The sequence below is a fragment of the Oryctolagus cuniculus genome, chromosome 5, assembly GCF_051225735.1.
Source record: "Oryctolagus cuniculus isolate XC-2025 breed Fujian yellow rabbit chromosome 5, ASM5122573v1, whole genome shotgun sequence".
Lineage (NCBI taxonomy): Eukaryota > Metazoa > Chordata > Mammalia > Lagomorpha > Leporidae > Oryctolagus > Oryctolagus cuniculus.
The window spans coordinates 51,928,724-51,951,376 of NC_142871.1; the positions used below are offsets into that span (position 1 = coordinate 51,928,724).

Sequence of the window (22,653 nt, forward strand, 5' to 3'; positions counted from 1 at the left end):
CACATATAGGCCACATAATTTAATAGTGATATGTCCTTACACAAGTTTCTTACTTTCTCTGAGGCTTAGAATAAAAATTCTTTGCACATTAAGAGTCACTGAGATATTATATGAGAAAATGCCTGGCAACAGTGGGCACTCAATAAAAACAACCCTTTATTTGATAATCTAGTCCTTGACAATATTTTCTTTTCCTTGAAATAAATATAAAATTATGTCTAATAATAAAAATTGATTGTTATGGGTATCTAACATCTTTAATAAATGAACTAGAAGGTGTGGTAAATGTATTATGGTTGAAAGAGGATATTTTTGAAGGGCAAGAAGCATATTTCATGATAAGGTATTATTGTAATGGGGTTTTTATCTTAATACCATTATTTTTGAATCTCCTCTTTTATATCCATAAGTTTTCCAAGGACAGTAGAAAAGTCACGGAGATATAGCTCTTTGGCCTTAGTAAGTCGTTGTTATACACCCGGACTTCTATAACAGTCTCAGGGGCTACTCCTATTACATGCTCCACACTCCTCCCCACCCTGTTCGGCTCAACCAAAGCAGTTAACACAGAGATGGTCCTTCAGATGATGGCAAATAATGCAAATAGGGAGCTACAGTGCAAAAGAGAAAAGGCATGTATTAGGCCCACTGGATTTTACTGAGAAACTTGGAAAAGCCATCACCTTTCAAGTCAGCTCAAGGGCATGGAGCTTCTGTGGTGCTTGGTTGTACCTGTGACATGCAGGGGGTGAGAATGTATTTTTCACATCCTTCTTACTGTTTACATCACTGCACAGGCTCCAAGTCAGTGCCTCTCATGTTATGGCCTGGGACATCTCCTCTCTACCCTGTCTCCAGTGGGAGAATTTGCTGGTCAAATTTCATCTAAAGCACTACTCTTGGTGCATCATTCTGTGCCCTGACATTTGGATTTTGTATCTGGAGCACTCCTTTAGAAAGGTTGAAATCAAAATGAGGACCTTCTGGGTAGCTGATGAAGACACATGCTATCAAAGTGGAATTAAAGCAATTTAATTATAATGAAGTCCAAGTAACTCTGAATGCATTAAAATCAATGTATCTGGAAACAGAATTGTCAAAATCCCATGGTAAGGTGAAACATGGATTAAGCGATATAAAAAGGATCTATCAGACATTCTTTCTTTCCTGAAAAAAGCTCTTGATATGGTGATGATCATTTATATCTCTTGAAAGACTGATTAAAGTTCCAGTGAGTGCCTGAAGTATTTTATAAAAGTTTCATGTCCCTGGCTAATTAATCCAATTGAACTAATTCTACTGTAAAGGTGAAAACAGATGCAACATTTTAAAATAATCATGCACACCAATTTTAAGATGACATTGATCTCAACACCAGTGTGGCTATTTTCCTTTTTTGTTTAATTAATGATAGATTAAATTGCTGCCTAATTTAATTAGGGAGGTAAAGCATTTCCAATCATGATTTTGTAAAATGAGCCCATGGATCCTATATCTGGGCTAGCTTTAAAGCATCATGTCATGTGTCTGGGCACAATTTCAATAGCACAGAAGAGACTGCAGATGAAACAATTTAATTCCATTCACACCAGTGCTTCTCACCCACAAAAGTGGGTCTGAAACAGATTTCACAAAGGCAGATAAATCATCTCTCTATTATGTTTTAGCCACATCTACATAGTTTCAGAAAACTGACCAGTTTAGAGAGAACCTCAGGAGGGCTCATTTTATTTTATTCTTAAATAGTACTACTTTCCTAACACTCATCTCAGAGAAAGAAAACTTTTTTCTTTTAATAAGGTTAGTGAATACAATCTAGTGAAATCAACTCAAGTTAGCTTAAGACTTTTAGGCTTAAAGAAACAGATTTATCAGGGAAATTGTCTTCCTAGACTATGAAATGTAAGATGAAAACCAAGATGAATGACTGGGGCTCAGTTAAGACAGAATGTTCAGAGCCAAGGGCAATGGTTCCCCTTTGTTTGGGTTTACGCAGCATGTGGGAAGCCAAGAAAGGGTAATGGTGGCTTTAGAACACCTGGCTGCATTATTTCAAACAAAAACCTCTGACTGGTCCAAGGAGATTGTCCATATGGAGATCTCTACATGAAGAGAGCACAAAATGGCCTTTCCATAGACAATGCAGGGCAGGTGCTCCTAGAAGAGAATTTGGAACACACTGCAGCGTCTATTTTCAGTGCACCTGTTGAGAGGGGGACTGATAAAGTTGTGTAGTCTGTGAGTCTGTGGGGCTGAGGCTGTCTCTCATTCTGTTTGTGTCTTCAGCTCCCAGTAATATGTGAAGATCAGGGCCCTTGGGTCCCATCTCTGCTCCGTCAGCGTGGCAATCAATGGTAAGCCACTTGGTTTCCCTGGATCCTGCTGTTCTCAGATGTGAAATATAGGAGAGCTAAACAAGATCTCTTTCAGCCATAAACTTTTATGGCGTAACATAAATGACATTGTTTCAGACTTTATATGACCTATTCTCCGAAAAACAGAGGGCCCATTTTTGACTCTTTTATCATCTAATTTCATAGAAGAAAGAATTCCAAGAACTATAGAAATGTGTTTTTTTTCCCCCTTCTGTTCCAATTACCCTTCTCTAACACAAGGATTTTGGTAGATTTAAAGGACTGTAATGTTTTAAAATGGGTCTTTTGGAAACCTCCCTGGGCCAGGTCTCCCCTAGCAGATTCACAGCAATTTGATGAGTTAGTCATGAAACTTTACCTTAGAGTCTGATACCAAAAAACTGCCTTTCCCCCTACTTCTCCAACCCTTCTGCACCAAATTAACAGATAAAAAAAAACTAGGCATGAGGAGACAGAACTTAGTATTCTCTCACAAAAATGTTGACATTCCTCATTTAGTCTTTTTTTGCTGTTTTCTTTTTTTTTTTTTAAATATAACATTTATTGCTTTAGATGGTTTCTTTTAGATTGTTTCTTTTCATTCTGAGTCTGGAAGTTCTAAACAACTGAACACAAAGAGGAACAAAAAGTACCAAAACCAAACTTATGATTCTCAATTCATGTGGAATAAAACAATTTTGTATATAACACGTAGAAGCAGTTTTTTAAGTTCCCTTTTAAAAATATGAATTCTACACACTTATTATTGCTTCCTGTTTAATGCATGGGTGGAAATCAATAAATCAATTTCCTTTTTGAAGAGAGAGAGGAGAGGAAAAAGACGAATATATGATGAATCTTCCTGAAACTGGCATCCGACTGTCCCGTGGCTGCCCCGAGCTGCATGTGAGACAGCCCTTGGGGTTCCTAATGTAGTCTTTAAACTTTAAATATTCACCCAGGAGCTTGAAAGCTCATTCTTTCTTTGGCTTGGCAGAGAAAGAACTGCTGTCCAAAGTTTGGGGAAGGCCTTTGAGGTTTGGAAGTGGACTAACCCATTGCCACCACCACCAACCAGCTGGTCACATCCTTCAAGTTTGAAACACTGGATGTTTTTCAACTGGCATAAAAGCTATATCTTGCACCCTTCCCTCATTGTGTCCACTCAACTATGAATGCCTTGGCCTCACCCACAGAGGTACTCACCTGCTCCCTGATGCCTTCCCACAAGCACATCTGCTCCCACCATGCAGCCCATGCCCAAGATGCAGACAACAATGCCGATGAAATGCACAGCCTTGTACCGGATCAGCAGGAAGAACCAGGACAGCAAAATCACTACTGGGATCACGAAACAGTCCAGGAGCTGGGGAAAGGTAGGGAGGGAAACAAGAGCAGCCAGTTCAGCAGGGAGCTATTCATGTGACAAAGACAAGGAACTTAGCTCTGCAGAAAGGGTTAACTATGAGGTACTTCAAAAAGTTCACTGAAAAGTAAACTTTAAAATCATCTTACTTTGGTAAAAATTAAAAAAAAATATATGTATAGTTTTTTTTTTTTTTTTTTTTTTAAGAAATGACTTGATGATTTTGTTTGAAAAACAGTAACAGAGAGAGGGAATGACAGAGAGAGGGAGAGATTGATCTTCCATTCACTGGTTCACTTTCCAAATAGCTACAATGACTGGGGTTGGGCCAGGCTGAAGTCAAATGCCTGGAATTCCATTCAGGCCTCCTACGTGGGTGGCAGGGATCCAGGCACTTGGGCCATCTTCTGCTGCTCCCCCAGGTGCATTAGCAGGGAGCTGGGTTGAACACAGGACTTGAAGTAGTGTTTGCTAGCATCACGGGCAGTGACTTAGCTTGCTGGGCCACAGTGCTGGCCCTTTCATGTGTAATCTCCCTATAATACACATTTTCCACACATTACAAATTTTTTTGCCTCCAAAATAAACTCATAGATTAAATCCTATTTTCTACACATTTTTTGAAGTACCCTAGTATTTCCCCTGAGTCTGAGCTTTTTCACAGTCTCAGAACTGGTACATTCAAAAGAAACTCTGAAATAAGTAAACATTCATTTTATTCTCTTCATTTAATTGTAGACATCCCCTACATCTCAGAGGAAGGAGAAGGCATTCTGCCTTATGTCTTCTGCAGAGCCCAGGCAGGATCCATGTGAGCTCTGGAGTCATGGGGAGAACACATCCAGCCATATCAGTGGTCCCAATTCTCCAGGAATCCTGGGAATGGGAAGGGAGGAGACAGAAGTCTTTGAGTGCTTTACCGCGAGTGCTTTAAAGGTTGTTAGAATTTAACAAAAGTTCAACTTAATTTCTCCCAGACAGTTGCTCTCCACTACTAGCAAATGGCACTTCATCTATCCTTGTCATTCACTCTTAGAAACAAAGCAATTGTTCTAAATATAAATACAAATATTAGTTTCAAGAGTTTACAAATACTTTAAAAGTACTGTTATAAGAAAAGAGTATAAAGGAGATGGTTGAACAGAGTATAGGGAAAAAACTCTTTGATTTCTTTTTTTAAATGTATTTTGCACAAATATTGAGAGTCCATCTGACATAGGAGTCCCATCTGACACAGAAGGGTGAAGAGTTAACCCTTATCATGCAGTGAAATGAGGACCTGTGTACCGGAAGCCAGCAGACTTGAATTTGACCCTTAACCTCAGTTTCCTGTGAGTAGTATAAGGATAGCAACCCCACCAACAAATCTTTTCCAAGGATCAATGTGAAACTCAGAGACAATGTGCATGAATGTATTTTGTAAATTATGATGTTCTCAGTCCTGGTATGTAAATCTGCTTCTGAACTTGTGCTCTGGGTCCATGGGGCTGGTTTAGTCCCAACCAACTCTGGTAAGACCCGTGGAGGTGCTATCAAAAGTAGCGTCTCAACTAGACCAACTGGTGCTCACAAAACCTCAACTCCTTGTACCAAATGAGAAACTTGTGATCTGTCTCACTGCCCCGTACAGTTACTGATGGCATCCTAAGCCAGTGCCACCTTCCTCCCTACCCTGTCCCCCAACCCCCAGCCCTCAGCAGTGAGCACAGGGCAGTGATTCCAAATATTCCTTCACCATCATAGCCAACATCCCATTGGTCAACCAGTTCTACAAATCCCACTTTCTAAGTGTCTCTAACCTACTTATGCTACCTCCACTTCTTTTTTTTTTTTTTTTTTTTTTTTTTTTTTTTTTGACAGGCAGAGTGGACAGTGAGAGAGAGAGACAGAGAGAGAAAGGTCTTCCTTTGCCGTTGGTTCACCCTCCAATGGCCGCCGCTGCAGCCGGCGCACCGCGCTGATCTGATGGCAGGAGCCAGGATCCAGGTGCTTTTCCTGGTCTCCCATGGGGTGCAGGGCCCAAGCACCTGGGCCATCCTCCACTGCACTCCCTGGCCACAGCAGAGAGCTGGCCTGGAAGAGGGGCAACCGGGACAGAATCCGGTGCCCCGACCGGGACTAGAACCCGGTGTGCCGGCGCCGCAAGGTGGAGGATTAGCCTAGTGAGCCACGGCGCCGGCCTGCTACCTCCACTTCTGTCACCTAGACTGAGCTAGCATTCACTCTTACCTGGAAGGAGCCCTTCCTTCCTGCCTCAGAGTTCTTACTAATGTATCCCCCTCCTTTTGCAATACTCAGGAAGTTCCAGAACTTCTGCTTCCTTTTCTGTCAGACCTGCACTTACATGTTGTCTCCTCATGAAAAACATTGTGGTTAGTTCAGGACCAGGACTAGGACCAGGATAGTTCAAGTCCTGTTCCATGCTTTTCTTGCATCCAGTATCATGGTACTTTAACAAGCTTCTGGGAAATGCATGTTATGAAAAAACAAGCATATATTTACAAAAAATTTTTGCACCAAAAATAAACTTATCTTTTAATTCCATTTTCCATGAACTTTTCAAAGTCACCTTGCACTTCCCTTTTGTAGTGCCAACTGCAATCATACTTATTATGGAATTATTGGCCTAATGTCTGACTCCCACATGTCAGGAGGTCCACGAGGGCAGGACCTCATTCCCATTATTTAGATACTGCTGGGCTCATGGGATATATACAATCAAAGTTACTGAAGAGACACATACAAAGATTTTTAATGATCAGAATGATGCTTTTAAAATAGATTCATTCACAGCTGAGTATTCGCAAAGCACCCCTGAATGCAAGAGTGGCTCCTTGGCATTGTAAATAGAACTCAGAATCTCCTCTATTCCCATAACTGGTGGTGACCTGGGCAGAGGCTTGTGTTTCTTTGCATTCTAGCCTTCTCCCTTGCAAAATGAAACAAGCATTTGGAGAAGTAAGTCGTGTACCTGGTGGCTGTGAAATGGTAACACAGAATAGGACCATGTGAATGCCGAGTACCTCTGTGGTGGCTGAGGGCTGAGTCCAGAGGCCACATGGCCCTAGAGGGGCTGTGTGTGTGTGTGTGTGTGTGTGTAGGGATGATGGCAGGTAGGATTGTACTACATGTAGCTCGATGCACATTTAATTAGCATTGTAAGCTAATCCTACTTAAGGTGGTAATACAAAGGGTCTTCAACAAATTCATGGAAATGTGTATTATGAAAAAAAAAAAACTATGGATGGATTTCAAACTTTGGCATCAAATGTTAATCTTTTCATTCCAGTTTTCCACGAACTTTCGGAAATCCCCTTGTACACGTGAAGTTAAGTTATATAATTGTCCTCAGATGTCACTTCAGTACATTAGGAATGTTCAGTTTGCCAGTGAAAACTGTGCAGTGGCATAAAACAGCTGGTGTTTTGTTTTTAAGAAGGATGGAATCAAGTTGAGATACATAGCTACATGCTCTGCAATTGGGATTTCATTATCTGGCTGGAAGTCTTCAGTTAGTGGAACTGAAGACCTCCATTCCTGAGTTAATGAGGAAAAACTAGGCCAACATCCAATCTTTGGGGAGGGCTGAAGTGAAGCCTTTTGTTCTCAGTGTCATTAAAAACCCCAAAACACTTGAGTCCTAGAATCTATCTCTTCCATGGTTTGCATTGGAAAATCCTCACTTGTAAATGTCTGGTGGTCCAGGAGTAGGGGAAGACTTTCAGAAAGAAGGGAATGTAGGGTATAGGCAAGCCAGGATTTCTGGAATATCAGAGCAAGGGTGGCTCTGTGCGCCGCATACAATGAGGACTCAGTAACTGGTGGCTGGATGCACTAATGAATGGACAATCGCATGGCATCACTGTCAGAGAACATTAGAGATCATCGAGGTTGCTAGTAGCATTCTGTGTGGAACAATGCTTTCTTTTGCAAGACTGCCTTATGATCTTTACAGGGCATTTAGCATTGTTGGGCTCTGGCCATTAAAACAATCTACACATTTGCAAATGCCCCTGGAGGGCAGTATGTCCTTGCAATGCAAGGCCATGACAAGACCTCCTTATTTAAAAGTCAGGGCCTCACAAATTCCTAGAAGAGAAGTGACGTGTTCAAGGTCACACAAATTGTTGGTATCAGCAGTAGTTGTGTCATAATGACTTTTCATGAACAATATTTTAATGAAAGTCACTGACAGGGATATTTAATTGCTACAGCTGGAGGTCTCACCATGGCATCTGTAACTACAGAAAAGGAACTGTTTGACAGCTGCGTTAGTAAATAGGCTATTATTTTTTTAGTGATTTTTGCCTCTAGACTTTCCCCTATGGTCATGAAGCATAAAACACACTGACAAAATAATTTTCCAATGTTTTTCTGGTAGCTTAACTTCTTAGTCAAGTGGTTGTTAGCGTGAAAACAAAGAAATGCACTGCATTCGATGCCTAGTACTGAGATTGTTAAAAAGAAAAAAGAAAAAATCTGATTCTGCCATTAATCTGTGTAGCAGATTTAACTTTATTATATACATTTCTCAATCTGAAAAAATATTGATAGCAAAAAAATGAACAATATTTCTTCATCATATGTCTCAAAGGACATTAAGAACAATTTAGAAAGCAAAACGTTCATTACCTTTAGATTTACATAGCATCTCTTTTCCCCCAAAGGATTTAACCTAATTTTGCTGTTTTTATGTCATTAATCTTCAGACCACATAGGTCAGAGAGGTCTAAACTCCTGTTTTCTGAGATTAGTGATAGAGACATTGAGATACGTGATGCATAGTTGCTGGGGCAAATTCTTTGAAATCATGGTAATAGCACCAGGATTAGTATTTGAACCTGTAGCTTTAAAGAACATTTACAGTAAGGTTGTGTTACGTTTACATGCATAGTCTATAAAATTATAATAATAATAGCTACTTAATCTTTATCATCGCCCTCTGAGGGAGCTATGACCATACTCACTTTATAAATGAAGAAACTTAGATTTAAGAGTAAAACAAGTCAGTGTTAGACTAAAATACTAATCTCTGAACCCCTAGATCAGAGTTCAAGTGTAGCTGTCAGAAGTCCTTTAAATAAAAAAGGTCCATGCTGACACTGCTGTTAGGACAACAGAAGACAGTCAGTGTTAAATAGCATTAAAATTTATACATACCTGCATATTGGAGGATTGTGGCATCATTTAACTTCCCTCTCACTTTCCCTTCCCTCCCTTCATCTAGTCTGTGATAGTCTTACCTCTGCAACTTTCCTTGAAGTCCTTAATTACACTTGGTTATACCCTCTCCTACACACACACACACACACTCTCTCTCTCTCTCTCCCTCCCTTGCAACATCCACTGACGCTTCTCCCTTCCTTTGGATGCTGTCCCCATCTGCCAACAATCCCCAGACCATCTCAGTCTGGCTTCAGACCATGGCTTCTGAAAGTCTTCTGCTCCCCCGCCCTAACTTGGTCACAATGCTGTCCCAGTAATGGACTGTCTCATTGATACGGCTCATTGTGGATCAGCAAAAGCTGCTTTTGCAAACTGCCAAACCTCTTAGGCTTGGTAGGTATCTCCAGTTGTATCCTGGTTTTGCAGAATGTTTTCCAAGTCTTTGATCCACATGAGTTCAAAATCTACATTTGGGGTGCAGGGATAGGCACAGGTCCTAGAGCAGCTGCATAGGGTGGGAGTGGCAGGCATGTGGTGGGGGCCTGGCTCCCCTCAGTAATCCTGCAAGAGCCTTAGGAATTTCCTCAGTGCAGAGATGCTCCAGCCCCTTCAGGGGGAGCAGGTGAGGGCTGGTAGAAGGAGACAGGAAATCTGCTGGGTCAGCAGTGCTCCTGCCTTGCTGCTGCCCAGGCAAGCTAATAGGCTCCTTCTCACCACCACCACCCAGGCCCTGGAAGGAAGTTCCCACAACCCATGTAATGCCACCCTCTTCTCTGTTTCATTGGCTCTTTCCTCCAGAGGACCCTGTAAGTCCTGTGCCAGGATGCTTCTACAGTGAGGCCACTCAGCTGTGGCCTGTTGCTCTGACACTGTGCTTTCTGCTTTAAATTTTATAAAATGAAAACCTGATGACTATTAGCACTTGTATGTGCTAATAATATATATGTATATATGCACATACATACATAGTGTTAGAGGGAGAGACAGAGGTCTTCCATCCACTGGTTTACCCGTCAAATGGCTCCTATAGCCCCAGGCTGGGCCAGATTGAAATCTGAATAAAGAAGTTTCAATATACTGAAGAATTTTTACCAAGCCCCAAATCTAAGAACACATGTGGGAGACAATGGACCACTTTGCAGTAAATACATTGTTATGGACTAAGATTAAGTGTAATAAAATGAAATTTCTTCATCAACTAGTATCATAGGACATTCCTGGTTTAGATGCTTTGCAAGAGAAACTAATGCCAAACATGGTATGGACAGGGCTATTGTGGCACCACACTACCAGTGAGCTGTTGGGATTTGGGTTTATGAAATGTATCATGGGAAAAGGATTTATATTATTTTACCTATTTAATACTTTATATTGATTCTGAGAATCATGTAGCATAATTGCATTTAACTATCACAACCTTATCGTGGCAGGAATCCAGTTATTTCATTCATCCACATTGTTTCCCAGGGGCTGAACCAGCAGTAAGCTTGCATTGGGAGTTGGAGCTAGGAATCAAATTTAGGCACTCCTATACGGGAGACAGGGATACAAGCATCTTAATCAGCATTTAAGCACTGTGGTATTTAACGTTTTGAGAAACTGTCACACTCCTTTTCAAAATGACTACACCACACAGTGACGATGTATGAGGGTTCTAATTTCTCTCTATTCTCATCAACACTTGTTATTATTGATTTTTGTTTTTTCTTTACATTTTAGTCATCCTGGTGGTGTAAATTGTTATCCCATTATTTTGACCTACATATTCCCAGTGATAAATGAAACTGACAATATTTTAATTGGTTATTATTTCTCCTTTGAAAAAGTGGTTATTTAAATCCTTCGCCAATTTTTTAATAGAATATTTGTCAATATTTTATAAAGTAGTATTTAAAATCATTTTCCTATTTTCAAACCTTTCCTTTGTTCTCAGTTCTTCTTAGTTAGAGATGATGCTTCAAAAACACCAACAAATCTCTGCTCATATCCTGGCATATTTCCTTAGGATAGATTTCTACCCATGTTACTATAGGCTTAAAAATATCAACCTTTAAAAACTTTTAATATATACTGTCGGCCGGCGCCGCGGCTCACTAGGCTAATCCTCCGCCTTGCGGCGCCGGCACACCGGGTTCTAGTCCCGGTTGGGGCTCCGGATTCTGTCCCGGTTGCCCCTCTTCCAGGCCAGCTCTCTGCTGTGGCCCGGGAGTGCAGTGGAGGATGGCCCAAGTGCTTGGGCCCTGCACCCCATGGGAGACCAGGGATCAGCACCGTGCGCTGGCTGCAGCGCACCAGCCGCGGTGGCCATTGGAGGGTGAACCAACGGCAAAGGAAGACCTTTCTCTCTGTCTCTTTCTCTCACTGTCCACTCTGCCTGTCAAAAAAAAAAAAAATATATATATATATACTGTCAATTTTCTTCCAGTAAACTAGTCATTATAAACTTGTCTAATTTCAGAGATTGATTGTTCTAATCTTCCTATACTTTTACTAATTTATGCATTACCTTTTCAAAAATTGCCATGTTATATCAAATATGACATTTCTTTACTGTTTTACATTTAAGTTATATGATTATTAATTAAGCAAACTTTTAAAATCTACATTTTTATGATTATTTCTTTGTGGAAATATCTATGCATGCTCTAGGTTAATTTCTTTTTGCTGATGGATGAGAAATATTATTTATACATAAAATAAATTTATATTAACACTACCAGATCTTAGTGATATCTGATAAAATACTTTACAGTTTTTTATAAAATTCATTTACCATGTTTCCTAAGATGGATGTGTTTAAATATGTTTTTGTAAGCTCATTTTTGGAACTTTCTTCTCTCTCCCCAAATCAGTTATGCAATCACCTATATGTTCTATTAGTTATAGTTCTTATTTTAACATTTAAAATTTTAACTCATCTGGAATATTTTCTCACAGGAGCTGAAATTAATATCTAATTTGAATTTTTATTCAGTTAACTTTTTCAGTGCATTATTGAACAATCTGTCCCTTTCGTGTTGGTCTGTGGTATGTTTTCCAGGGTGTATTTCATATACATTAAGATCTGTTTTAGGACCATAGTATATTCCTTACTATTAATAATATGGTGCTGTTTAAATTGCTAAGGCTTTACATGCATTCTTAATGTCTTTTGAGGTAAACTGGTTTTCATTGTTAATTGTTTTCAAAATTGTCCTAGCTCTTCTCATCTGTTCTTCCAGATGAAATTTATTATCATGTTCTATAGTCTTCAAATCATCTCCCTTAGCAAAAGTCCCGTTTTACAGTGTTCATGTTCTCATTGTCAAATGCTAAATGAAGCCTTTCAGAGCAAATCTATAGCTTTCTCCAAACCTTTATAGAACCTCAAATTAAATTTTGAATGTGAAAGTTTGTATTTATTATAGTTGCTGGGAAATATCAGCAGAATATAAATCATACTTTTCAAAAAGGGCATAATATTAATATCAGATATACATAATAGAGGGGTTTTGTTTTCATGAAAACAGAAAGTAAGAGTACAGACAGTCCTACATAGTGCTTAAGTTAAATATATTTTGGCTTATGTTCAACTTTTCTCTTTGAAATGATTTTGCAAATTTCACCAAATAATTCAAAGTATAAACAAAATTCATTTTATTTTTAAAAGAATGAATAGATTTGCATAGTGGTTCAAGAAAAGGTAGGTTACTTATTTAAATAAATATATATATACACACACACATATGTATGTATTTTATTGACTTGAAAGGCAGAGAAATAGAAAGAAAAACAGAGGTAGAGAGAGGTATCTTCCATCTGCTAATCTACTCCCTAAATGTTTGCCACAGCCAGGAGCCCAGAACTCAATTAGTCTCCCACGTGGCAACCAGGATCCAAGTCCTTGAGCCATCGCCTGCTGCCTCCCAGAGTGTATACCAGCAGGAAACTGGAATTGGAAGCAGAGCTGGTGTTCAGACCCAGACACTTCACTAAGGGATGAGGATATCCCAAGCTCCATTTCAACCACTATACCAAAAGCCCACTGCAGGCTACTTCTTTACATAAAAGCAGGAAGGGATATCTTCTAAAAGATCCAGTTTGTGACATAGATTTTACCTCTTTCAGAGTTACTTTAATTGAAATGAACAAAAGAGAGTATCATAAAGTAACTGTGGTATTTTATGTTTCCTGACTTCGTGCTCTGTAACATGGATGAATATGAAATTTAGGTAGCTAAGATGGGAGAACTGCTTTGCAAATGAAGAACAGGCAGTTTAGAAATCTCTGCAGCATTCCCATTCTTGTACTCACAAACCTAAAAACTCAGCATGGCTTATTCAAGTTGTGACCCTTCACTGACTTCAGAAAAGCTGAGTGTAGCATTATGCTTGCATTCAGGCTAAATGTCTATTTAGAGATGGTCTAAAATGCTGCAAGCACTACTTTCATCTTCAATGATGGATGCTTGTAGTTTCTAACCACTTTCTTTCCCTCTCCTCTAGGAGCCTTTTATTTATCTTTTAAAAGATGTATTTATTTATTCATTTGAAAGGCAGAGTGCTGGGGAGGGGTAGTGTGGAGAGAGAGAGAAAGAATCTTCTATCACTGGTTCACTCCCCAAATAACTGCAACAGCTGGGGCTGAGACAGGCACAAGCCAAGAACCAGGAACTCCATCAGGGTTTTCCATGTGGCTGGCACAAGTACTTCAGCCATTGTCTGCCGCCTCCCAGGTGCATTAGCAGGAAATTGGATTGGAAGCAGAGTACCCAGGATTCTATCCTAGGCACTTTGGTATGGGATCCAGGTGTCCCAAGAGGCAGCTTCACCCCCAGTGTGCCATAATACTATCCCCTCTAGGATACGACTGGCAGAAAAATAATAGCTTGATCCATTGGAAATGGTTATTTTTGTTGGTAAAATTCATGGATTATTGCCAATTTCACATGGTTCAACTAAGAGACTCAAGGGACCTAATGGAGATTAAACAGCAGCTGCATTGGAGAAGTCAGTATTGCCCCCTATCTCCCACTCCACTTTCCTAGACTTTCCTGGAAAGATACACTGGAGAAATGGTCATCAGGTCCTGGATCCTTGTAGTGGAATGAGAAGGCCATGCCAAGGTGGCCACTGGCAAGCGAGCGTCAGGGATGGCTTTGGAAACTGCCTGGCAACAGGCTGTGATTGGATGGGGCACAGACCACCCCTTAACCAGATTGGCTGGTCTTGACTATATAAGATGTTGTACCAACTGAAATAAACGAGTCTGCCGGCTGCTTGCCTCAAGCCTGCTTTCACCCGACTCCCGGGGTCTGTGTGGTGACTCTGCACCTCTTGCCCCCACCATGCTGCTCCTCTCAGAAACGAATCCACTGCAACATTGTTGAGAAATTAACAGCAACAGACCCTGTCTCAGAGTTGTGTCCAGCAAGAGAAAGCCCTTTCCAACCCACAGAGCTGGCAGGAGTGAAGCACTCTGGAGATTTGCCTTCCTTTTTGTTTTAAGGCATCGCCAGACCACCCTGTGCTGAAGTCCCTGATTAGATTAAGTTCCCCATTTCTCCATGGGGGTGGAGAAAAGAAGAGCTGGAAAAAGAGCCTGTTGCATTCTCTCAGCTTTTGGAAGGGAATGGAGGTCTTCCCTGACCTGGGGTTATCTTGGGCAGAACAGGAGCTATCTTCCTCTTTACCATGCTTGGGTTTAGGTGACAGATATGTTCATTGAAAGGCTAATAGTCTCTATATTGACTAAGAGTCTCTATATTGTAGTATTAGGAATATAGCTATCTGGAGGTAGGGGGGCAGGTACATGGTCTAGTGGTTAAGGTACTCCTTAGGATGCCTGCAGCCCATATCAGAATGCTGGTTTTGATTCCTAGCTCCACTCTTCATTCCAGTTTTTTTGCAAACGGTAGGGTGGGGTGGAGAACAGTTATTTCAAATACTTGGGTCCATGCTACCCATGTGGGAGGCCTGGATTGAGCTCCTGGATCCTGGTTTCAGCCCTTACTGAGGGCTACTGTGGGCATTTGTGGAATGAATCAGAAGATTGTAGTTTCTCTCTCTGTCTGTCTATCTCTCCTCTTTCTGTCTTCAGATAAATAAATCTACACACACAAAAATATCTGGAAGGAGAAAATCAGAATCTATAAGAATAAAACTTTAATAATGGTTATCTTTGAATGGGATAACTGAATCTTTGCAATCTCATGCCCCTAATTCTCTGTGGCTTCCAAATGCTTTCTCTTGAGCACACTCTACTTTAAAAATAAATAAAAAACATACGTTATAAGAATGTAAAAATCTACAAAATCAGATCAGTCTTTCTCAAGGGAAGTTGATAGTCTTTAAAATAAGAAAAAAAAAATCCACCTGCTCCCATTCCAGTGGAGCGTAATGAGGTGAGCTCATCCCTCCGTCAAAGTCAAACACTCTGTGCCCAAGGAAGACTCCTCCTCCACCCCTCAGCTCCTCATTAACGCTCCCCTCAGGCTGTTCACAGGGAGAGAGCTCCCTCGTGGCTCTGCTGTCAGAGGCTAAACCCAAGGCAACCGGTAGGTGATTCCAGGAAAAGAACTGTTCTCCACTCTCTTTCCTCTCCTTCTAATTGGCAATGTTCCCTTATTTCTAAAAGTGACAGTTATTATAAATACATCTCCGGTGAGTAAACCTGAAGTGTTAACAGGAAGGCATCTTTAAAAAGCCAAACTTCAGCAACACACACACACACAACGCAAGTTCTCTTTAGGCTGACAGTCCGGCTGAAGAGACAGGAATATTATTTAGCAGACACACTCACTAGCTATCAGTAACCATTGTAATTCCGTGGCCTGGATGTATGGCTGCACTGGAGGTATTTGGAAATCCAGCCGGGAGTGCGATCCCACAAAGCAGGATCTTCCTGCTGGAAGAGACTTTTCTGGTAGACAACTGCGGCCCCTTCCTCCCCCTTCCTCTCCAGATCTGTTTCTTTCCCAGGCTTACTATTGTTCATATGCTCCCCCAATCCACACCTTGGCCTTTGATGTTTAGATTTCGCTATCTTACAGTATCCATACTGGATGTAGCCAGTGTATGTATCACTGTGCTGACTACATGACAGCATTTTTCAGGAAATGTCCTATTTTTGGGATTTAGAAAAAGACTTTCACCCAACTAACCTTTTTCTACTGATAAGGATTTAACCAATGTGAAATTTATATTTCTCCTTGTGCCAGTTATTACAGCTTCCTAGTTGTACAAGCATATCCAGTCTACTTTTTTAGTTTTAACTCTCAAAAGAAAAAGAGAGTGCCATGCACTTAAAATCTGGGACAAGTACCTAGAAATCTAGGTGACCGGAAGACACAGGTAATTAGGCACAAGCTCTCCAGCTCCGCTGTGGGGAAATCCGCCTCAGGTGAGAGCAGAGCTGTTCCAGAGGACTGAAGTTCCTTCTGGTGAGCCTCCCTGGGAATGTTCGGAGCTTTAACAGCAAGTTCCGATTATCAGCAAACCACCCTCCAAAACCAGGAAGACAAGAATTCACATTTACCGAGTGTCTGCTGTATGCCAGGCACAATGGTAAGTTCTTGCTTTCCCCATTTTACAGATATGCACAGAGGTCTAAAGAGAGCAGGTAGCTTGCTTGAAGTCACACAGTAGTAAGTGTGGGAGTCGAGCTGTGATCCAAGCTCTGCTATTGTCTCTACACAAAATGATCTTAAATAACCAGTCTGCATAGAGTGGAAATTACATTGGGTCCAGTTATAATGCCAGTTGTCGAGGCTGGGCCAGTGCTGCACCATCTAGCAGGCTATGTAATCTCACACATGGAGGGCTCCATAGGAGAAACAGCAAGTTTGGAGGCTCCTGACAAGCGATCACTGGCCGGGAGTATTTCTCTGTATTTTTTACATTAAAGACAGTGTCGGTTATGAGACAAAGAATATGAGAATAGGAATCATTTGCTTTTAGTGATGGGTCTCTGATAGTGTGTGGCTATCTTGGGTATTTTTGGAGAAGCGATTGCCTTAAGTCAGCCAAGCTGTAACTTGTATTTCTTATTTATAGAATTCATGAACATAAGAACATTAACGATAACATTAAAGCAAGTACACATTTCACAGCACATATTGAAGGAAATGAAAGTTTTCTGATAAAATATTAACTCCACATTAATTTTGCATTATTTCTGATTCCTCCCAGCATTAAAACAGCAGGGAGAAACAATTTCAAAAGCAGAAAGAAATATCTTGTACTTTTTGGGTCTATTTTTAGGTCTAACTCATTATTCCAGATTTTGTTAGAAAAAGGCAAAATCAGATTTCTCTCACCTTACACTGATTATTTATTGATTCATTCAACAGATAACATATAGAACGCCTACTACGTGCCCAGCATTGCTGTAGGTGCAGAAGGTATGAGGAGCAACAAGCCCCTCGACACCTGGTCCAAGTACACAGTTGCCATTGAGCACACTGGCTTCTTTCTCCAGTTCATGTCCTCCCTTTCCCGCCGGATATGCCTAGCACTGGAGGTGATTCTGGACTCTGTTCTCTGGAACCCTCCCCTCCTGCTCCTTCTGGGACTCTGCTCCAGTTACTACCCCGCAACCCTCATCCCTTTCCGCCGGCTGTTTTTCTCATCATGGAGGCACATCCTGATTTAATTCTTAATGCCCAATTGCTTTGTAGCTATTTCTTTCCCTCTTCTTGGCCAGGCTATGAAGATTAATCTACTGTCACTGCCTCTCTCTTGGCCACATTCATCTCTCAAGCTGTCCCTCCTGGGACAGCTCCCCTCACTCTGGTGTCCAGTGCTAAGCTGCATGGCCGCAGTTGACTTCTCAAGTTACTGAACCTGTCTGTAGTGTTTGGCATTACCAACTCCACTCTCCTCGAATTCTCTCCTTTCTGGATTTAGCTATCATTTTCTTTCTTACCTCACTGGCTTTTCCTTCTCTTTTGTGGACTCATCTTGTCTCTCAAAGCTGGTGTATCTGAGGCTTCAGGCCTTGGCTCCCTTATTTTCACATTACACATACGCCACTCCTTGGATCTCACCACCCCCTCTTCCTTTCCTGCTAAACTTGCTGAAAGGCGTTGTGTTCAGCCACTGTCCCAATCTCTTCAACATTCACTCAACACCTCAAGTCAGTGCAATCTGGTTTCTATTCCCCAAAGACCATCAGTTACCCAGAAATAAATTCCCTCTTTTGGAGCCCAGTAGACTCATTTCAGCCCTCTCCTTCCTCAGTGAGCTGACACTTGCTCCGCCTTTGACAGCTCTGACCACCCAAATCTCCACACCCCTGCTTTCCATTCCATCCCTCAGGCCTCCTTCTCAGACAATTCCATGGGTCCCTGATTTCTGGGCTCCTACTCTACTCTTATCTCTCAAATGTCATGTCCTCAGAATTTTGCCTTAGTACCCCCCTTTTTTAGCTCTAAATTTACCCCTTAATGATTTCACCAACTGTTCTGGCTTTAAAAATCACCTCTGTGCTGACGACTTCAAAATCTACTGAAATCTACACACATCTCTCCAGTTCCAGAGCCACATTCGCATGTACTAATCTAAAATGCCTACAGCAAGGCTCAATGGTTACTCTTGTCTTTGCTTGATTCCTTCCCTCCTGAATGGGACCACTAGTGACTTAGATGCTCAGGTCTGAACACTGAGTGACTGACATCCAGGGGTCTCTCTCTCTCTCTCCCTCTCTCTCTCTCTCAACTTGGCTACTAGGACACAGTACACTTAACTGGTTCTCTTTCCGCATTGGTCTTTCCTTCTCAGCCTATGTTTCCCTGATCTCTAAAAATTGGAGTGTCCCAGGGCTCAGTTTTCAATATTCTTCACTTTTCTGTTTATGCTTACATCATCATCAGACCATGACCTTCAGCACTATCTGTATGAAAACAACATCCAAACATGTAACTCCAGTTTGATCTTGCTGCTGAACTCCAGATACATGATCTTCCCCCTTCCTCAAGTTCTTATGTCCCTGTCATTTGCCATGCCTTGCCTGGCCCACTAAGACTTATTTTTGAGAGTCCAGATTAGATACTACATCATCCAGGAAGCCCTCTTTGGCTCTGTAATTCCAGAATAGGTGTTTCCTGGGGGTCCCATCAATTTCTGTATTTCTGAATTGCAGTCATCATGCTGAAATACAATTCCTTCCATTAAAGACAGGCATTTTCTCCCTTGCTCTTGTTTTTATATCCTGTAGCTAGGGTATTGCTCAGCACACAATAGGGCCCCTATGAATAACTTATTAATTTATTCAAAATTTTATCTATGGGGCACCTACTATGTGCTAGCACTATTCTAGGAAATGGAAAATCCAGGAAATAATAATAATAATAATAATAAACACTGCTCTCATGGAGTTCATAATCTCAGGTAGGAATTAAGGAAAACATACAGTAAGCCAATGCCGATCAAAATCATGGAGAAAAAATAGAACAAGGGTGAAAGTGGACCAGGAAATGGGCCAGGAAATTGTGATTTTAATAGAGTGATTAGGGAAGAGCTCTCTGAACAGGTGACATCTGAACAGAGTCTTGTGGTGCTTATTGTACTGCCTGGCAGATTGCGGGGGCAGAATGAGTGAATAATAAATGAAGCAATGAATAATTTCTGCTTCCCTGAACCACTGCTGGAGATCTGCTGTCACTGAAGTAACCGGTACTGCAGAAAGCTGCCTCGTGAGATGATTTCTGGCATGAGGAACTAAAGGTGAGCATCCAGTTGTCATTCTCTGGCTCCAGTGCTGTCACAGCTCCTTAGCCACTCATACAGAGCTCCCTCCCTACTTAATGACCCCAGAAAATGCCCAGTCACATTCTTTCTTTGTGTTCCAGGAGCTCCTGAATTTGAAATAGCCCCAACTCAGAAGATACAAACAAGAGGAAAGAATGGAAGAAGAGGGACAGAAATAACTCCTGCTATTTTCTCAGTTGTTGGTGTTTCTATGAATTCTCATTGTTCGAGTCTTAAAAAGTCTCAGCAGCTTTAAGGCTAAAGCTTTCAGTCTTAAAGCAGCTCACAAGCTTTTACTGATTTATGAACCAACACATCTCCTCAAATGCATTGCCAAGGAAAGCAGGCTACATATGTTGCTTTCTTCTTTGTCTTTTTTTTTTTTTTTTTTAACTATAAGGACATTCTCCTATTTTATTCCTTACAAGTGAATTTTATGTAGTGGTCAACTCAAATTGATCCATTTTGTTAATGGAAACAGTTAAGTCACGGAAGTATTTTCATGCTCATCTATGTTTGACAGATAGCAACAAATGCTCCTTCAAGTAGCCCATCTTGGTGGCGTTGGGAAAATGGGTATCTTCACAGTCACAGAAGGAAGAGCCAGATCCTTTTCTTTCTTTCTTAAAATATTTATTTATTTGAAAGGCAGACTTACAGAGAGGCAGAGAGGCAGAGAGGCAGAGAGAGAGAGAGAGAGAGAGTGAGTCTTCCATCTGCTGGTTCACTCCCCATTTGCCAAAGATGGGTTGATCCAAAGCTAGAAGCCTGGAGCCTCTTCTAAGTCTCCCACGTGGGTGCAGGAGCCAAGGACTTGAGCATCTTCTACTGCTGTCCCAGGCCATAGCAGTGAGCTGGATCAGAAGTGGAGCAACTGGGACTTGAACTGGTGCCCATATGGAATGCCAGCACTGCAGGTGGCAACTTTACCACTATGCCACATCTCTGTCCCCAGGATCCTTTTCTTAAACAATGGAAACAAAAGCACAGATGGGCAAGGAAAATCTGCTATTGCACTATGTGTCTAGTTCTTTTTGGAGAAGGCTCTCAAAAGATCAGTAGCTCTAAACCTGCCTGAGCGGTAGCGTCTTCATCCACTCAGGCTGCTATAGCAAAATGCCATGGACTGGGTACCTTCTATGCCACAAAGATTTATGATCAAGCTGCCAGCAGATTCAGTGTCTGGTGGGGGCTCTTTTCCTGTTTCACAGACGGCCATCTTTTTGCTGTGTCTTCACATGATTGAATGGGGGAAGGAAGTCAATGGAGTCTCTCTTACAAGGACATTACCCCCATTCATGGAGGTCCCACTCTCATAACCTAACCAGCTCTCAAAAGCCACACCTCCAAATGCTATCACACTGAGGGGAAGTATGTTAATGTATAAATTTGGGGGACAGAAGCAGGTATAAACATTAAAGTGATGGTAGGTAGTGAAGAATTACATGTTGTCTCCTACTGTATCTGTTTTCTATTGATGCTGTAATAAATGATGAAAAATGTAGTGGCTTAAACTGAAAAACCTTATTGTACTTTATTATCTCACAATTCTGAAGGTCAGAGTCATAAAATCAAGGTGCTAGTAGGCTGCATGCTTTCTGTAGGCTCCTTTCCTTGCCTTCTTGTATTTTTAATTTGAGAGGCAGAGAGAGGGAGAGAACACCTCTCTTTTGGTTCACTCCCCACATGTCTGCAATTGGCAAGGTTGGCCAAAGCCCGGAGCTGGGAATGCAATCCAGGTCTTCCGTGTAAATGGCAGGAACACCAATACGTGGACCATTACTGCTGCTTCCCAGGGTCTGTATTAGAAAGAAGCTGGAGTCAGCAGTTAGAGCCAGGGATCCAACTCACGTACTCTGATGTGGGACATGGGCATTTTAACCAGTGTCTCAACTTCAAGGTCAAATACCTGTCCCTTTGCTTGCCTTTTTCAGCTTCTACAGGCTTCCTGCATTTCTGGGCTTATGGCCCCTCAAAAGCCAGCAATGGTTTCAAATTGCCCTCTGACCCTCTAACTTCTGTTTCCAACTTCACATCTCCTACTCTGACTCCAGCCTCTAACTCTCCAAAGGACCTTTGGGACTACATTATCACCAGATACTTCAGGATAACTGGACCATCTCAACATCATGAATTTAATCACATCTGCAGAGTCCTTCTTGACATTTAAAGTAACATATTTAGTATTATGGGGATTAGAACATTGACATCTTTGGAGAGCCATTATTCTGCCTACTACCCCAGCTATGTTCATGCATAATGAAAGCCGTGCCTTTGAAAATAATGAGTTTTTTTTTTTTTTTAAGGGAAGAAGAAAATTGCCACTTATTGAACAGGGTCTGCAGGTGTTTACATACCTAATCTTCTGTAATGCACTGGAATTCATTTATCTGAACATCATTGTCATTCAAGATAGTCACTCTGGAAGGTCATGGGTGTATTTTAATGAAGCTCTCATCATTCAAAACCATTTTAAGCTCTTTGAAACTGCCTTCTGAATATTCACTGGAAGCAATCACTATTCCTTTGATGGTAGGTATTATTTGGGAAGAACCAAAATGCTGGATTAAGCTAGATACTTTCTGGGTCCAGAGAAAGAGAGAGAGAGAGAGGAAGAGAGAGAGAGTATGAAGAAAGTTGCATGACTTCAAATTTTCTTTAAAGGAGATTTCAAAAACCAAATTCTCTCATGTTCTCCCTTACAGATGGAAGCTAAAATTAAAAAAAAAAAAAGAAAGAAACCTGACCATAGAATGTTGATTACTAGAGACTAGAAACTGAGAGGGGTGTAAAGGATAAAAGGGTTTTGGATTTAAAAAGAGGGGAAATTGGGTGTGGTTCATCAATTGTGACTAATATGAGATGTTATTAGGGAAAAAAGGAATGAAGGTTTTGTGGGAACTCTTTGTATTACTATCTCACAACTTTTAATTTTAAATTTAAAATGTTCTGAAATAAAATGTTAAAAAAAAAAAACAACAGGCCGGCACCGCGGCTCACTAGGCTAATCCTCCACCTGTGGCACTGGTACACCAGGTTC

The 22,653-nt window shown here is 41.2% G+C and overlaps 1 protein-coding gene across 4 annotated transcripts in view; it reads right to left on the minus strand.

Annotated features, from left to right (window-relative positions):
* Window positions 1-22,653, minus strand: part of SLC35F1 (solute carrier family 35 member F1) — a 586,228-nt gene that overhangs the window by 45,311 nt on the left and 518,264 nt on the right. For all 4 annotated transcript variants that reach the window (XR_016234523.1, XM_089333727.1, XM_002714777.6 and 1 more), the window contains one exon: window positions 3,561-3,720. Coding sequence is in view for 3 of the 4 variants with exons in the window: in XM_089333727.1 (XP_089189853.1) it covers window positions 3,561-3,720 (160 nt within the window). In the remaining variant the exon portion in view is untranslated. The remainder of the gene's footprint in view (window positions 1-3,560; window positions 3,721-22,653) is intronic.